This window comes from Podarcis bocagei, assembly GCF_964188305.1.
Source record: "Podarcis bocagei genome assembly, chromosome: 8".
Taxonomy (NCBI): Eukaryota; Metazoa; Chordata; class Lepidosauria; order Squamata; family Lacertidae; genus Podarcis; species Podarcis bocagei.
Genome location: NC_138133.1, coordinates 38,740,290 through 38,757,438, shown reverse-complemented (window position 1 = coordinate 38,757,438; position 17,149 = coordinate 38,740,290). Strand labels below are relative to the sequence as shown.

Genomic DNA, 17,149 nt, shown 5'->3' with positions numbered 1-17,149 from the left:
GCAACACAGAATCACACCACAGGGCCATAGGGCAGGCCAGTTTAGAAATTATTATTATATTATATTATATTATATTATATTATATTATATTATATTAATTATATTATATTATATTATATTATATTATATTATATTATATTATATTATATTATATTATATTAGTGGACAACTTTGGGGGCAAGAGGCACACAAATAAATCTTTTGGGATTAAATGATTACACCAGAAGACAAATGGGAGCAGCCAGTAACAAAAACATTTTTTATGTGAAAAATTAGAAATGAGGGGCATGGGAGGGCCCAAAAATATCACAACTGAGTAGGAGGAGTCATTTTTCAAAATGTTTAAGAAATAATAAATTGGTGGGGGAATTGTGGGCTAAAAAAAAAACACCCCACCTTGGGGGAACATAGGTGGCCCATGGACCACAGGTCAGCCACCCTTTCTGCGAGACACTGTGCCTACTGATGGGGCATATCCTTGGCCTGCTACTAATTCCATGCTTAGCATGCCACGGTCTTACTAAGCAGGATGGCTTGCCACTCTAGCAGAGTAAAAGGTACATAATTCAATTTGTCCTCATCAATTTTGTTGAATCAATAAAGCCTAAAAATATTGGCCCAAGTGAGCAAGCCGCGCTGTCACTTGAGAGACAAAAATCTTTACTCTGTATTCATTAGCTTCAGAAGGAAAATATGTGTTATACCAAATGTGATTCTAAAAAGGAAAGAGGGGTGTTTCAGTGTTTGCTTAACAATTGCACTAAACTTTCCAATTTAGCTCGAATACATACATTTATTCTCTTGGGTAGGCTTAATCTCTGCAGAATTGCAAGTGTATCACGTCCTTGTGTTATAAAATTATAAATATTTAGCAAGTCTATCCTTCGCCCACTGGCCAGTTTAACAGTCGGATTGCATGAGCTACTGTATAGACATGATAAAAGTTTTAATTCTATCGGTGATGTGCCAGTGCTCTTTCAGCAACCCTACTTGACATAGATATACCCCAAGTGACTTATTTTAGCATGGGCAAATAAAATAGAGAATAGCAGGGACATGGTGATTAATAGAGAATGATTTTAACTGTATAGTTAAGAAACATAGTGTGATGCCATTTTTGTGCTCATTCATTCAGCCATGCACAGTATGGGAACATATATGAACTATTTTTGGTGCGTTAATAGCAGGTGGTTTTTTGTTTGTTTGTTTGTTTTAAATAATTTTTATTTGCTTAGCATTGGGTGTTGCATCAGCTGATGTCAAACACGTCTCAAAGCTTCATAAAGCCCAACACAGTTAAGGTGGCCTTTTACAGTTGCTCTCCCGGATTTCTTTGGAGATGCTCAGTCAGTTCCCACCCTTTGAATCTGGTGGGCTTTCCTGGGAAACTACCCTTCATTATTATTCAGTTTTAATATGATTTAAGAGCTAAACTAGCATGGTAGCAGAAGGCAAAGAGAGTCACTGTGAACATGGCAGGTGCTTTTCAAATTCTTGTTAAGCCAACTCAATGGTTTTCGTCAAACCATTCATTCGTCCACAGCCTGTATTCTGCATCTATAAAATTGGGTTGAGAGGAAGAGCAAGATGAAGATTGCAGTTTTCATGCTGAACAATGATGGCTGCAATACTCCAAGGCTAGCGTGCAACATTTCACCCGATTTAAATTGGAATTATGTACACAAAATGCTGCTTGTGACATTGGCCTCTGAGATGGCCCTTCTTAAATGGGACAACAGTAGAATGTGTTGGCTACAAGGAACAACAATGGCACTCTTTCCATTAAATCAGATGAATTATCCAAGGGCTGCAACACACTTGGCCAACATACATTTAACTTTGCAATGTACCACCGTGAGAGGTGCACAGTTATTTTGATTTAAAGAGATGAACAAACTCCAGTTCAGAAGCAGGCAGAAGCAGTGCGAAGACTTGGCTGTAACTTACAGAGTGTTCAAAACTGTGCAACATTTCATCCACTTTCCCTATCATTTATGTTTTATCATGCTTAAATCAGATGACTATCCTTGCTTTTAATTTCTCTCTGAAAGATCTGATTAAACCCTGCAATGAGTCCTGATTGGAGGCTGCAGATTTGCTGAAAAGGGAAAAAGCCTATTTACTGCTGAGATTTATTTCTTAAACGTTCAGTCCCACACAGGAGACCGCAGTAAAACTGCAGTTTGATAAGAGATGTGTCTTAAAACAACGGGCTGTAGACAAAGCCTTAAAAAGTTAAACAGGAACATCTTCTTGCTAATGTTTTGCTCAGAAAGAAAGCACTTGCAATCCCAGTGACAACACTGGTTATGTATTGAGAAGTTTAGATAGACATATTGCATCAAAACATGGGAAATTATCTTATATTGAGTTAAGTCACTGGTCCATCTAGATCAGTATTGTCAACACTGGCCAGCAGCAGCTCTCTTTGGCTTTCAGAGGAGGGCATTCCCAACTATACATAGAGATGCTGTGAAATGAACCTGGGGCATTCTGCATGCCAAGCCATTGAGCTACAGTCCTTCCCTTGTTTTGTTCCCATTGTCACTCAACAGATCAGTGGTGCTGAGTCTCTGGCCCTCTACAGCTCCCCATGTGGCCCAACAGGCCATTTAGGACAAACCACTCCAATCTGCTGCAAGATCAAACCTATCCATTCTTAAGAAAATCAGCCCTGAGTGCTCACTGGAAGGACAGATCATGAAGCTGAGGCTCCAATACTTTGGCCACCTCATGAGAAGACTCCCTGGAAAAGACTCTGATGTTGGGAAAGCTGGAGGGCACAAGGAGAAGGGGACGACAGAGGATGAGATGGTTGGACAGTGTTCTCGAGGCTACCAGCATGAGTTTGACTAAACTGCGGGAGGCAGTGGAAGACAGAAGTGCCTGGTGTGCTCTGGTCCATGGGGTCAAGAAGAGTCCGACACGACTAAATGACTAAACAACAACAACTCCAATCTGCCCTACAGCTGTGAAGTGTGAGGCACATAGAACATATATTTGCAAGTGCAAACGGTCAGCTGATGGTTGATTCTTTCAAAGTGCTGTGCCATCACAGTGATGTCAGTTGACTGACAGGTCGGCAGCCATCCCCACCTGTCAAAGCTGGCCGGCATGGCATGGCGCAGATAAGAGTGCGACCCAGATGCAGTTCTCCACCCCTGCTGCAAACAGATAAATGGCAATTTACAAGAACCTCCTGACTGATTCGTTCTAAACAAAACAACATTTTTCCTTTTGTCTTCAGAGATGGATGTGCTATCCTTACCCATTCTTCAAAAACTCATCATAGACTTTATGAGCCCTTATGGCAGTTAAGAGACTTGTGTTACAATGCCAAAAGCACAAATAGCCACCATCTACTACTCAGTGCTCAGATCTCACCATCCTTTTCTATCTTCAGACACATGACTTGTACATATCAATATCACTGGACATTTGGATATATGTTTAAATTTGAACTGATGGAATATTCTTCTTGATAATGTCAGCTGACAATGTTTCAACTTTTCTTTCTTTTTTGTTATACTGTATCTGCAAAATTTAAACACCTTTTTTAAAAAATCACCCTCAGAGCTCTAAATGTCTTGAGATCTAACAATTGGATTGCAGAGGGAATAATTTATTATTATTATTATTATTATGCATTTAATGTATTTCTAACCCAAGATAAATCTTTAGTGAAATTCTCATGGGGGTGATCAGGGTGTTTTATTGTGTTTTTCATACTTCCAAGGTGGCCAAGGCTTTCATTCTACAAATTATTATCCCCAGTGATCTGCACTGTGCAGCCTTCCCAAGTGCCATTCCTTGGTGAAAACTGTGGGACATGCAAGGCTGGGATGTACTGTAAGTGTAGAAGGCAGAGATTCTGTTTTTTAGTTAAAGTCTGTTTACTTGCAAAAAAAGGGTATTTTTTTAACTTTTAAAAAAGAGAGAAAAGAAAGGAAATCCCCTAAGAACAACAACAACAAAAAAGCACACCAGCCTCACGCATTATGTAGACATCCACCCCAGCTTCCCAAATTTAAAACGGAACTTGGGGGAAGACATTGTGAGGCAAGTCCTCCCATGGGGCTTTTTCAGATCAGTAAGCGTGAGAAGCCAGGGCAGCTGCAGAACTTTGAAGAAAAGTTGAATGGAAAGAAAAACATGCATCATTCACAGCCCCACGTCTACAATAAAGTAAGTTCAATCCCACACCCACTAAAATTATAAACACATTCTAATTTGTTCCACACAAGAGATAGAAAAATGAAAGCCTATTTTACAGCCGAAGAAATTTTTTTTTTGGGGGGGGGGGATGGAGTGCAGGCTTTAGTATGACACTCAATATTACAAAACACATTTAAGTAAAGCAGCATTCTACCATGGTTATACTCCTTAGGGATGAGAAATTATGTCCATTACAGTTTCTATCAGTTTCTCATTTTTCTACTCTTAAATTCTTCATACTTTGTGATTTGTTTTAAAGAAGTCCACAACAAAATACATTAACATTACTCCTAATAAATGTAGTTTTGCCTAATGCAATTCATTTTTATATTATTTTCACTAAAATTGCATTTTTACGCATACTTTCCCCTCATATATGCATTTTTTTACACATTTGTTTCATCGGAGAATTGCACTGAAAACTTCAGAGAAAAGTGTGAATTTTGAAAGATAGCTGTGTTTCTTTTGTGTATTGTTTTGGAAAGGGCAGATTAGATGGGGTCGCACTTTTAATTGGGAGAACCAAAATTCTCTCCCATCAGTAATAATTACAAGTGATATTTAATTCGCTATTTGATAACCGTGTGTCATCCAGCTTCATGAAACTAGCTGCCCTCTTTATTTACTGTATTTCTCTTCTTTTCTGCATGGAACATTTGCTGTTTGCCCTATTACTGTTGCAAAGGGATGGATTATCGTCAGATCTGTGGTTTTCACAGAGCAACCCACACATATTTCCTCTGTACATGGAAAGTTCCTCCACAAGATGCAGAATATAGCTCGTTTTCACAAAAGAACATCAGAACTTGCCATTTGCCTTCTTAAATTAGGAACCCTGACAAAAAGACAACAGTAACACTATATTGTTTGTTTGTTTCTCTCTCCTTACCTCACTCTACCTTCAGTAAAAAAAAATATTAAAAGCTACAGTTTAAAATGAGAGCTAATAAATTTTTGACCAGTCACCAAAGAGGATAGAAATGGGAAATTAATGCTCCGAAACCAACTTCCATGTCAGGTAAAGATGCTGAATATCTCACCTACTAACTTACAAACATAGGTTCATGTAACCACACTTCAGGAGAGGGGCCATGAGTGCAGACAAGAGTCCAAAAGATGCAGCTTTCAGAATATGCTACACAGGCAACAATTTGATATCTCATTTATCCATAAACCCCAGTGCTAAATGCACAGGGAGCCCCAATGAGCCTCCCCGCTTCATACAGCCAGTCTCCAACTCATGGAAAACAACAGAAATGGCATTCCAGGGGGAGCAAATCTGGTTTGGTCATTCCCATGCTGTTACCGTCACTACCTTCACAGACATGTTTAGTCAGCTCAGCTTCAGAATGCCTAGAAAGGGCTACAACTTTCCCCCAAAACGCCTCCTACTGAAGTACCCTGCGAAATCTCTTTCTTCCCCCATGGCACTGCTATTAGGACCTTGCCGTGCTCACTACAGAGATTACCAGAGCCTCCAGTGACAAAGATGGATGGAGGAGTAAGTATGTACCTGTTTCTTCAGAGGGGATGCAAACCCTTGGAGAATCAATGACAACTCCCAGACCTAGGAACCACTCGCCTTCTTATTAGGATTCAGTCTCAGTATGTTGGTCCTCATCCATTGCATCTAGGCATCAGCTCAAAACAGTCTCAGCCTTTCCGGATTCAGATGGCAGTATTCTCTGAACCCGGCCCTGTACGTAGGCCATGCTTGCTAGGGCTGTCAGAAGTTGTAGATCAGAAACACCCATAGGGTCAAAGGTTCCTCACACCTGATATATGGAATACTTGGAAAGGGCATAACCAGAATATTTTAGCAAATTAGAATTGATTTTGGAGTAAGCTTTATTTCAGTTCCTAAAACTCGTTGAAAATCTCAAAAGTGCTTTCAATTCCTGTACCAATCCAAAATTAGTTGGGGGAGGTCACCCATCTCTCATTTATTTAGAGCCATAGGATAAGAATCTAAAATATAAATCTAAACAACTCCTAAACACACAGATGACACAGATATTTCCCTCCATTTTTAAACCTGCTATCTTTTGAGAAGTATCACTCTTACAATGATTTTCTCAAGTTTCTTCCATAGTACTTCACATTTCCTCAAGTACACTTTTCTAGAAGTACTTTTAACAACCCGATGTGACAAAAATCTAGATCTAGGTGCAACACATTTTTTAGCTGCCTCAAAAGACATTTAACAATATCCCTCCAAGGCCTTTCTTCTCATTTAACACTCTATTTTATTAGTTTCCACTTACCTCACCGTATGAGAAGGATGGTGAAAGAAGTGAAAGCTGGAGTGGGAGGAGGGGATAAAGAGGTAACATTTATGGTTCCTAGTTATTTGGCATGCAACCTAAAAAATAATACAAACAAAGCCATGAAAGTAGAATATGGATTTGCAGTTGATGTTTGTTTTGTCAGAACATAGGGATGGCGAACATCTGAGACAGAACTGCCTGCTGGAGAATCAAAGGAAAGCTAACTAACTATTATGTGGCATTGTTGCTATGGACACCAGTGATTCAAAACCTACTCTGGACAGATCCAAGACAGGCACACAATACTTAATACTCCTGAAAGGATTCTTAGTCATCGACACTTTGTTCTCTAAAGCCATTTGGAACATAACATAATAAAGGGAAGCTGCACTTCAATTTTTTTAGAATAATACGGAGAGTTAAAATATAATTTATGTTAAAAATGAGACCCTCATAAACCTCTTTAAAACCTAAATGAGAGCATGAAGGAAGATGAGTTTTATGCTCCCTTGGTACCTTGATCTCCATTTTGCCAAAAGGTGAGCTAGTACAGGACTGTTTAAAAAGGAAATATTGTATTAAAAACATACACTAGCCAGTCCTATATGAATGCTGCCCATGTACTTATTCTGCCTGTCCTGTTCTTTTTCATTTATTCATCATGAGGTGCATATCAGAGCACACACAACTCTGGCTTGTCGTCTCATTGCATGTTCTATCACCTCAAAATGCTACTTCTTGCTGTGGAGAATCAGGATGCTTCGCTAAAAGGTTCCAACACTGTTTGGTATACACGTGGGGGAGGGCCTGGCATGTGAGAAACCCCACAAGCAGGATTCAAGCATATTCTCCCCTTCTGTGGTTTCCAGATAATGGTATTCAGAAGCATCACTGTCTCCAACTGTGGCGGCAAAGCACGGCCATCACAGCTAGTAACCACGGATAGCCCTCTCCTCCATGAATTTATCTAGTTTAACTATCCACAGCTTCACTGAATGTCCACAAGTTCTAGCACTATGAGAAAAAAACTTTTTCTATCCACTTTCTCCATGTCACTTCTATCCACTTCTATCATGCTCTATCATGTAGAGACATCACCTTGCCAACAAAGGTCCGTATAGTTAAAGCTATGGTTTTCCCAGTAGTGATGTATGGAAGTGAAAGCTGGACCATAAAGAAGGCTGATCGCCGAAGAATTGATGCTTTTGAATTATGGTGCTGGAGGAGACTCTTGAGAGTCCCATGGACTGCAAGAAGATCAAACCTATCCATTCTGAAGGAAATCAGCCCTGAGTGCTCCCTGGAAGGACAGATTGTGAAGCTGAGGCTCCAATACTTTGGCCACCTCATGAGAAGAGAAGACTCCCTGGAAAAGACCCTGATGTTGGGAAAGATGGAGGGCACAAGGAGAAGGGGACTCTCCCCCGGTTGCCCTTTTCTGAAATGAATTTAAATGGATCTATGGTAGAAGAAGACATGATGTTAGCATTTTGCAGCCCAAGCTTTTCTGAAAGCCTTTGGCTAGCACTGATCTCAGTGGCTTTTCAGCATCTGCTTCATGAGGAAGAGGTAACACAGCCTGAGTACATTTCCTTCCGTATCTAGGCTGAATCACTGTACAGTAGCAGCCAAGAGGCAGTCCTCCTTTTCTCACTGCAAGTGATAGTGCCAATCAACATTTTGGTGACATCTTTATTTATACAAGTTCAGACATTGTGGAAAAAATGTTTTACATCATTTATATTATAAGTGCTATGCCTCCTTATATATAATTAATACGCTTCAGCTGAAGAGCAGCGTGTCTTCTAAAAGCAAACATGTGTAAAGACACTGCAAAAAGTGTGTGTAAAATGTATCAAAAATAAAAATATAATGTACATTGTTAAAAATCCATGCTTTATATTCCATTCTTTCCTTTGCCTCTTATAGCATCAAGGAACTGGAACAGAGTTGCCACAGACAAACACATTTTGTGGAATTTCTGTGGTGCAGGATCCTCAGTACAAAGAATTAACATAATTCTTTAGTGGTAGATTTCTTCCACTCAGTGGATTTAAGATTCCATTTGGGTTCTGGTGTCCTTCAAAAGCGGAGGGAACCAGCTCTGCAACACTGCTACTGTTAGCTACTGAGAAGCAGCACAAGGGCTTCCAGGCATTTGAAGTGATAGGCATATTCCTGGTTTTCTTGTTGTTGCTGAAGAGCTAAGAGAGAGAGAGAGGAGAGAGGAGAGAACCGCACACATCACATCAGGTGTTTGCAATTTATCTATCTGATAATTAAAAGTAACATTAAAAAGGCAGGTCCTTCTAAACTTTTGTATTTTTTTAAAGCAACAATCAGGGCAGAAGTTCTAATAAGCCTTTGGTTTCTGAAAGCATACTACCATAATTGGTTTATAGCAGCACATGCCAGACCACTGATTTATCTGGCTCATTGAGGTAGGTCTACACTGATCAGAGAGGCTGGGGGTTCCCACCCCTGGCCTACACAAACTAGCAGCAACTCTCCAGGGTTCTAGAAAGTGAGTGTTTACCAACCTTGCCTAATGCCAGAGACCAAACCTGGCGCCTTTCCCATGCAAAGCATATGTTCTAGTACCAAGCTAAACTCTTCCCCAAATCGCCCAACGATAATTTTATATAACTAATGCTGGAAATCACATTTGAGAACATACTGGCCCCCTTGATCAAACTACTGTAAGTAGAGCTCTCAAAAGCAGGCTCTGTGAAAATGTTTATGGAAGGAACTTTGGACTAGTGGAGACTCCCACTGGAGTACAAGGAGACTCAAGCACTACCACTCATGCCTCTCCCCTGGGCAACCCAACCCTACAGAGCAGGCTTCCATGTCCACTAAAGGAAGCTTAGTAAGGGTCTAACCCAGTCTGAGTCTTTCTCAGAATTGAACTTAATATGCTCATGACATGCAAGATTCTATTCAAAAGGCTAATTTTGACTGTGCCTTTTCTCTAAGATTTTAGGCAATATGCAATGGGGAAAAGCTATGGCAAGTACACAGGTATATCCAATATTCAGTACTAACACACAAATCTAAGCTAGTTCACGTAAAAAGGTTTTTCTTTTTTCTTTTAAGGCACATTATGAATGTCAAAAGTACAGTCCAAAGAACGCAAAGCTTCAGGAAGTTTGTTGACATTGCTGCAAACCTGTGCGCACTTCCTTTCGGAGCAAGCTCCACTGAACTCAGTGGGATTCATTTACAATAGTACTGCATACTATGTGTTTGTTTCTGTGGTCCACACTGAATATTGATGAGCTGTTTGCAAAACAATCCCCGCATCAGCTGCTAGTCCTTTTGAGATGGAAAACCAAAATTTCTCCATTAAAAACGTACTTTTCTTGACTGAAAGGAAGGCGTCGTCTATTCTTCTTTTTATTGATGGGTTCTTCAAAGTCACTTTTGCCTGTAGCACAAAGAAAGAATAATCCAATGACTGTATTAACTCCCCCGTGCCGATGCTCTTAAGATCATTCCTTCTCCTTGGCAGTCATTTATTGGCAGCAGGCCACAAAGGTATGACATTCAGAAACTTAAGAATGCAACATGTGAGCGCACCATTGTGCATAGCGCTGTGGGGCAGAGGAGGGGGGAAGAGACCAGAGTTCAATGAAATACAGCCAATAAAAGGAGCCACAATCTCCCTGAACATGGCTGTTTGCAAAGCTCAGCATAACAGAAAGTTCCTCTTTGAATATTAAGATGCTGTGTGACACACTTGCCAACTTCTTGCTGGATGCAGTGGTGCTGGAATGAGCATAGGGCTGTCTGTTACATGACAATAAGGAGCGTATTTTAAAGCCATGCATCACATAACCTACAATAAGATGCATTATGTTGCCATTTATCAGTGATAATTTGATGTATTATGTACCTCGCAGCTTGCATTCAGAGGCTGAGAGCGGAGGAAGAATATGTGCTTTCAGAAACAGACACCATTTCCTTTTTAATAGCATTTGGAGTTCCACTAAATGTAATTGGGTGCAGAACAGAAATGTTTTTTCATACTCTGGCATAAACAGGAAAACGGAACCCAGAACAGGGTTCTGAAAACAGATAATTACAGTACTTAGTTCTCAAGGATTCTGTAAGCTTCAGGGGTGCTTAACAGGTGAGGGTGTATCAGAACCACAGAGCTGAAGAAATTATTAAAATGCTCTACACTTCTGCATTGATCAAACTTCTTGAAGCTTTAAAGAGTTTGAAATGCTGATCTTAACCTTATTAGCTGCCATGCAGTGGATGCTTTCTTAGAGATCACTGACCTGGACTTCCTTAAACTTGGGCCAATGGCTTAAGATGCATGATGCTAAGGAATACTCACAAACACTCCAACTTCTCAGGAAGAAGTTGTCAAAAACAAAATGGCCCTAGGACCAGTTTCTGTGAGAAGGAAGTTTTCAGTATGGCTGGGATTTAAGCATCCCACACGCTAGTTCTACTATACTGGCAGGGCAAGGATGGATGGGCAAGGTAAACACTGGGAAGCTAAGAGGTAGGCAGAAGGTAAGCACCCTTGGGGAAAGATTGTAAGTATGGCAATAGAATAAAAAGAGAAAGTGGGATACAGGCTGAATGGAAAGAATCCCAATGTAAGACTTGCTATTTCACGGGAATAAGGAATTTAACAATTGTCAAGATTAGATCCTGTGCTTTTATGCAAAACACAGAAATGAAGAATTTCTCCAACTGTGGCCTCTCTCATTATAGCAGCATGTTGATTGGCAATCCAAAGGGGTCATTGACTCGGGGGTGCTAAATATGTATTAAATGACTGAAGACCTGCCAATTTTGCTGCAAGCTTTCATTTTTAAAAATGATGTACAGTCTTATTGACCATGCTAATGAAAAGGTAAGATATATAATGTAAAACATAAGAAAAAGTTACAAAGCTTTGGTGAATACATGTCAAAAGAGAGACATCCAGTCTTTAAAAAAAACAAAAAAAAAAAAAACAGAACCCAAAACACTAACCTTCTGATAATTGTGAAGCAAAGCCCAAAGTGCAGATGCTCCTATTCTTTGAGCTACAGGGTTATCACTTTCTAGACAGTCAGATAGCAGTGCAATGGCTTTATCTACAAGGAAGACAAAAGACCACACATGCACCTAACAAAAGGACATTATATCATCGTTTCAGCTTCTCCAGTTTGCTCCCATGGATAATTTGCCTCTTTTTTCTCTGGTAAATATTACAACTGTATGTACAGTAGGTTTATATCATCAGAATAATTTATTTTCAACTAATTACTCCTGACTTCTGCCATTAGAAAGTGTTCTTTGTAAAAATAAATCTGAATTAAATTTCATGTAAAGCCAAGAAACTGCAGGTATCTTAATTATAAAGCAGGCATTCTAATTAGCTAGGAGACCCAAAAATTGTGGGAAAGAGATGGGTACATCACTGCTTTTATTACAATCAAGCAGCATATAAATTCTGTTAAATAAAAAAAAAATAGTATATGCTTTAGTAAAAGCCAAGCAGGTAGGAATTAAGACACTGACAATCTTAACCCACCTGCACTGGCAAAAACCCATTATTCTGCTGCTTCTTACACATGCTTTTCTGTCTTCAAAACGTACCTGCACACTTGGCATTTCATTATCACCATGTTCAGAATATTAGGATTCTGTTCTATTATATTTAAAGCAGATTATGAAAATTGAATAATGATTGCCTAAGAAAGGTTTCCAAGTATGAAGGTAATTGTCGATCGAAACTGTTAAGAGTTCTGTTAGAAAGTAACATGTAGCTTCATCTGTTGCCCCCTCCCCCCACGAGAAACCTTGCAACATATAAAAATTCTGTTTCATTGTATTGCTTCCACTACATGTGTGTACACACACACACACCATATGATCACATAATATGTGCAGGTTTCTTATGGATCCATTTAGCTGGGGTCTAATTTGCAGTGACGTAAGAATGCTTTTCCCATTAAAATACTAACCCCTATCTAGGCACAATTCAAAGTGACTATCTATGACAGGCCTACGCAAACTCGGCCCTCCAGATGTTTTGGGACTACAACTCCCATCATCCCTGACCACTGGTCCTGTTAGCTAGTGATGGTGGGAGTTCTAGTCCCAAAACATCTGGAGGGCCGAGTTTACATATGCCTGATCTATGAAGTCCTAAACAGCTGAGGACCAAGTTATATGAAGGACTGTCCTGTACCACTGCATATCCTAACCTTGGGTCCCCAGATGTTATTGAACTACAACCCACCTCCCCTCCTTGAGCACTGAGGTTGATGGGAGTTGTAGTCCTACAACATCCAGGGAACAGAAGTTGGGAAAGGCTGTGGTAGAGGACAGCCCATATTATCACATGAGCCTGCCTAGTCATTCTGGGTGTCCCTCACCAAACATAGGCAGCAGCCAGCAGGTGATTTGGTAGTGATGGTCCACATGTGAAAAGCTGCCTGATGCCGAGCAAAGTACTTTATAATACAAACACTCAGGCATTCCAATATGTTTCATAGTAGGATGTAACTTGTTTTTCAAAGCTGGGTTTTTTCCCCCTAATTTTACAGATTTTATAGCCATTGTAGTGCAACTTTATGCTATTCTTTCACTTTTACTGTACATGTTTTCTGATTTTAAGTTGCACACAATTTGGAGCTTAGCACTAAAGGGTAGTGCCTAAATTCTTTAAATAAATTATTTGTTGGCATGCCACAGCATATGATAAATTTATTTCAGGAGTGTCCTAGCCAACTCCCTGCACAAACTGAACAGTGTGCTCTAGAGTTCCAAAAGGCTTAATTAGCAACTGTATAAATTTAATTAACACACAGTTCCCAATCAAGTTTAATCATATATAAAATCTTATATACCGTAGATTCCAGCGTATTAGGCGACTGGGCGTATTAGATGACCCCCCCAAATTAGCAGCTGCAATTTGGGGGTTCGTCATAAAAGCCCAGCCACCTAATACGCTAGGTAGCTCCGTGCTGGGAGAAAGCTGCCCAGCACGGAGTGGAGCGGAGCCCGCTGTCCCTGCTGCTGCTTCTGAAGAGGCAGTGGGCGGGCTCTGTGCCAGGCGGCTCTCTCCCGGCACGGAACCCACTGCTGCTTCAGAGCCACCGCAGCAGCAGCGGGGGGCGGGCTCCGCTCTGTGCCGCCCATACGCAGCGTATAAGTCGACCCCAACTTTTTAACCTCTTTTCCGGGGTTAAAAAGTCATCTTATACGCCGGAATCTACGGTACTCACCAAGGTTAATATATATGGCAATTTATCATTACCATAAAATAGCACAGCTGTACCATGGCAACACTTTAAACAATCAGTACCTACCATTAGCCAGTATCTTGGATTTGTTGACTGGGTTAAAGCAGGTGTTGTGCAGAATCAGAAGGATCGTATATGGATGGCTTCGGTGTTTGTACTTGGCCATCTCTATAAGCTGATCTAAGCTACCATTCAGCTTCACAATCATTTGCTGCCCATCTTCTCCAAATGATAAATTCAAGAGGAGTTTCAGCCAAGCAACAGCCAGTGGACCAAGGCTTTTGTTTCCTCCTTTTGGCAATGACAGCGACAAAAAGTTCTGCAGAAAGTTACTCTGGAATATGACAGGGACAAAAGCATACCGCATTATTGAAGAACACCATTTCACAGTTCTTCTGTGAAACACATTTCCTCCCTCAAATAAGCTATTTCTCCAGAACCTTTGATCTAGAAACACTGTTCTGCAGTTTTGATAAATTAGCTCTTCCTCCCAAGTGACCCTTCAAATTGTAGCATATTTTCATCTATTGCTTCAGCCTGACCATAGCTTCAGTGAATGACCTGAGCCTACACAAAACAGAACAGAATGAACGTACCATATGCCCAAACTTCCTGAAATTATGAAAAATTCAACACTAGCCTGAAACTAGAATGCTGTTTTCATAACAGATATTAATAATGCAGTCAGTAAAAATAAATAAATAAAATCCTCCTCTTCCTACACTGTTCAGTCAATCCAGTTTATGCATTATAATCTGGAAACATTATTGCCATCAGATGTGTTAATACTGAGCTATACTCAACCCTCATGGAAGACAAGTGTCATTAAGCAGGTGATTAGTACATACTAATTTAAGACTTAGTTACTTCAGCAAGCTTAACATATGAATCATTATTTTTTAAATAACTTTCTGATCAGCTGACCCATTTTTGTATTTCTGCCTCTTTATTTTATTCTGTTGCATTTCATTTGACATTCTGTAAACTGAATTTTTGGTATAGAAATCAAGCAATAATACTAATAGGAAAGTCAAAAGTAGTAAGTGTGGAATGCTGTACTATGCCAACCAACTTATCAAGACCAGAAGGAAGGACACAATCAATTCCCATTTCTGCTCTGCTTGATGGGCAAAAGGAATAGAGACTATTATTTCCTTGTTCCACTCATTGTCTTGCTCTAAGAAGCAGTAAAGATCGTGAGCTCACAGATGAGGGAGGGAATTGCCCTAATGATTAAGTGCTTCATAGTTTCCGACAGCGTTCATCAAGCATAAGCAGGAAATTACTGTATTATTCAAAAGAGAATTATTGCATCAAAGCAAGCCAATCATTTCTGGAAAAAGGCACATCCCATGCTTTTCATTTTTGAGATAACAATACTGACATTTTTTTCAAAGCAGCAAAGAATGTAAATGAAGATCAAGGGATAGAGGCCCACCTTTCCACAAAAAGCAATGTTGACACATGACAAAGTATATTGACAGTGCATATAATTAATGTCTAAATGTACTGGAGCTGTATGCAAATATTATCCTAATTATTTTACTTTACGATGTTCAACAAAGAAAACTGGTGAGTAGGGTACAGCAGTTGAAACAGCAACAAGGAAAACAACGTGCACAATATAGCAATGAGGAAGCAATCCTACAGCAAGATATTCCAGGATAAGGGTTCATTAATTTCAATCCATTAATTTCAATGGATCTACACTGAGCAAAGTTAGTTGAATACAACCCATAGCTTTAAATTAGGCTTATATGCAAAACCAGTAACTAAATTATGCCTATACTACTATTCTTTTCTTTAAAATAAATAAATAAATAAATAAATAATGTCCTGTGGCAAAAAAAAATCATGTATAGTAGTTGTTGCTTTTTTTGCAAATTGTCATACCCAACAATTAAATTACATGGATGAATAATAGAAAAGAGCTTTTTTTCAAAACTTTTCATTGTTGTTGATGATAAATTTATCATCTTACAATTCCTATATGTGGGCTTTTGAGGAGTGTGCACTAACATACTGCTTATTCACTTTAAGCCATAGTTTAAAATAAACTATGGTTTAATGTGATGCATGAACCAAGCCTATGTTTGCCATGCCTTTCCCCATAACTGACCCTCCAATTCATCATCCTAAGCGTCATTCTTTTGTTCACAATTTTTTGCTTGGTTCGGACCACATAAGTGTCTTAACATCTTCACTTGGTTTTGTGCAAAACCTAAACTTCTTTGTGAAGTTTAGAAATAAAATGTATGCATACCTTCTGAAGAACACCCTTGCAGTCATGAGATATAACGGCATTAGCCAGAAGATTAAAGGTCATCTGCTGGATTGTGCTGTTCTCGGCTGGGGTTTGGGCAGCCAACTTCACAATGCTATGCATTAGAGAGTTTCCAGCTGCTGTTCGTTGGGCTGTTTGAAGAGGAGACAATCCACTGCTTGCCAAACACAGAGAACCACAGCCTTCAAAGATGGAACCACAGTTGCATTTAACCATCAGGAAAAACATATACATATACAGTTTCCATAAATACATGTATCCTTTTCGTATAAAAATGTAATTTATCAATTTCATTATGATTTATGAAATATGTATTTTCGAAACAACATACCAAGAGCTATGAATGAACCATTAAAGTACTTATGCAGCATTTTTTTATCAGCTTTCTACTAAGATTATTGTAAGTTGATCAGAGAAGAAAATTTTTGTTTCAAGCTTCTTCTCAATAGGAAGTACACTAAATTTGGGTCAGTTAAAATAACCAGAAATGGTTTGTGCATGTACATATCTAGATACACTTCCATACAATAGAGAATTACAAATAGGATATTTAGTTTTCATGGGGATTGTGCAATATTTCTATCACATTTGCTTTTATTTACTTTCTTCAGGTTAGAAGTATTCGGTCAGTCCATGGACCAATAATACCGTATTTAAAATGTCTAGATGTGTTTAACAGAATTCCGAGAACAAATCATATTCAGTTTTTACAAGATGGTCCTTCAGCACAACACTGCTGTTTGTCCTTGCCTCCTGTTTCAAGGGATCCAGCCAGCTGCTTCCTGCAAGCAGGGCATTCCATCACATCCCCACTGTTTCCTAAATCACTCTTCCCAGTAATCTGTGGCTACAAAACATGATCAGTCCTCATCAGGCTACTTAGTCCTCTTAGGGTTTCTTCCCCCACCTGCAGGGTTCCCCTCAGCATGTTGATATTTCCCTTCTCCTGTTCCAGTGGCCCCAAGTCCTTTTGGCACTCACCACCTAAGTTTGGTATTAGAGGGAGCAAATCATGATTTTTAAAAGTAGCACTGGAGGTGGAGAACAAGTGCTTTTACAATTGTATAATTGTAACTATACAATTTACTGCCAAAATATTTAGTAATGGGATTAGACATTAGAGAATA

The 17,149-nt window shown here is 39.5% G+C and overlaps 1 protein-coding gene across 3 annotated transcripts in view; it reads right to left on the bottom strand.

The window, feature by feature from the left end:
• Positions 1-8,156: 8,156 nt before the first annotated feature.
• The window catches only part of RTTN (rotatin), a 107,789-nt gene continuing 98,796 nt past the window's right edge, over positions 8,157-17,149 (bottom strand). For all 3 annotated transcript variants that reach the window (XM_081205516.1, XM_081205517.1, XM_081205515.1), the window contains exons 45-49: positions 16,002-16,204; positions 13,805-14,072; positions 11,478-11,581; positions 9,840-9,909; positions 8,157-8,686 (exon numbers count right to left, since the gene is read on the bottom strand). In XM_081205516.1, the coding sequence (XP_081061642.1) occupies positions 8,604-8,686; positions 9,840-9,909; positions 11,478-11,581; positions 13,805-14,072; positions 16,002-16,204 (728 nt within the window). In that variant the 3' untranslated portion in view covers positions 8,157-8,603. The remainder of the gene's footprint in view (positions 8,687-9,839; positions 9,910-11,477; positions 11,582-13,804; positions 14,073-16,001; positions 16,205-17,149) is intronic.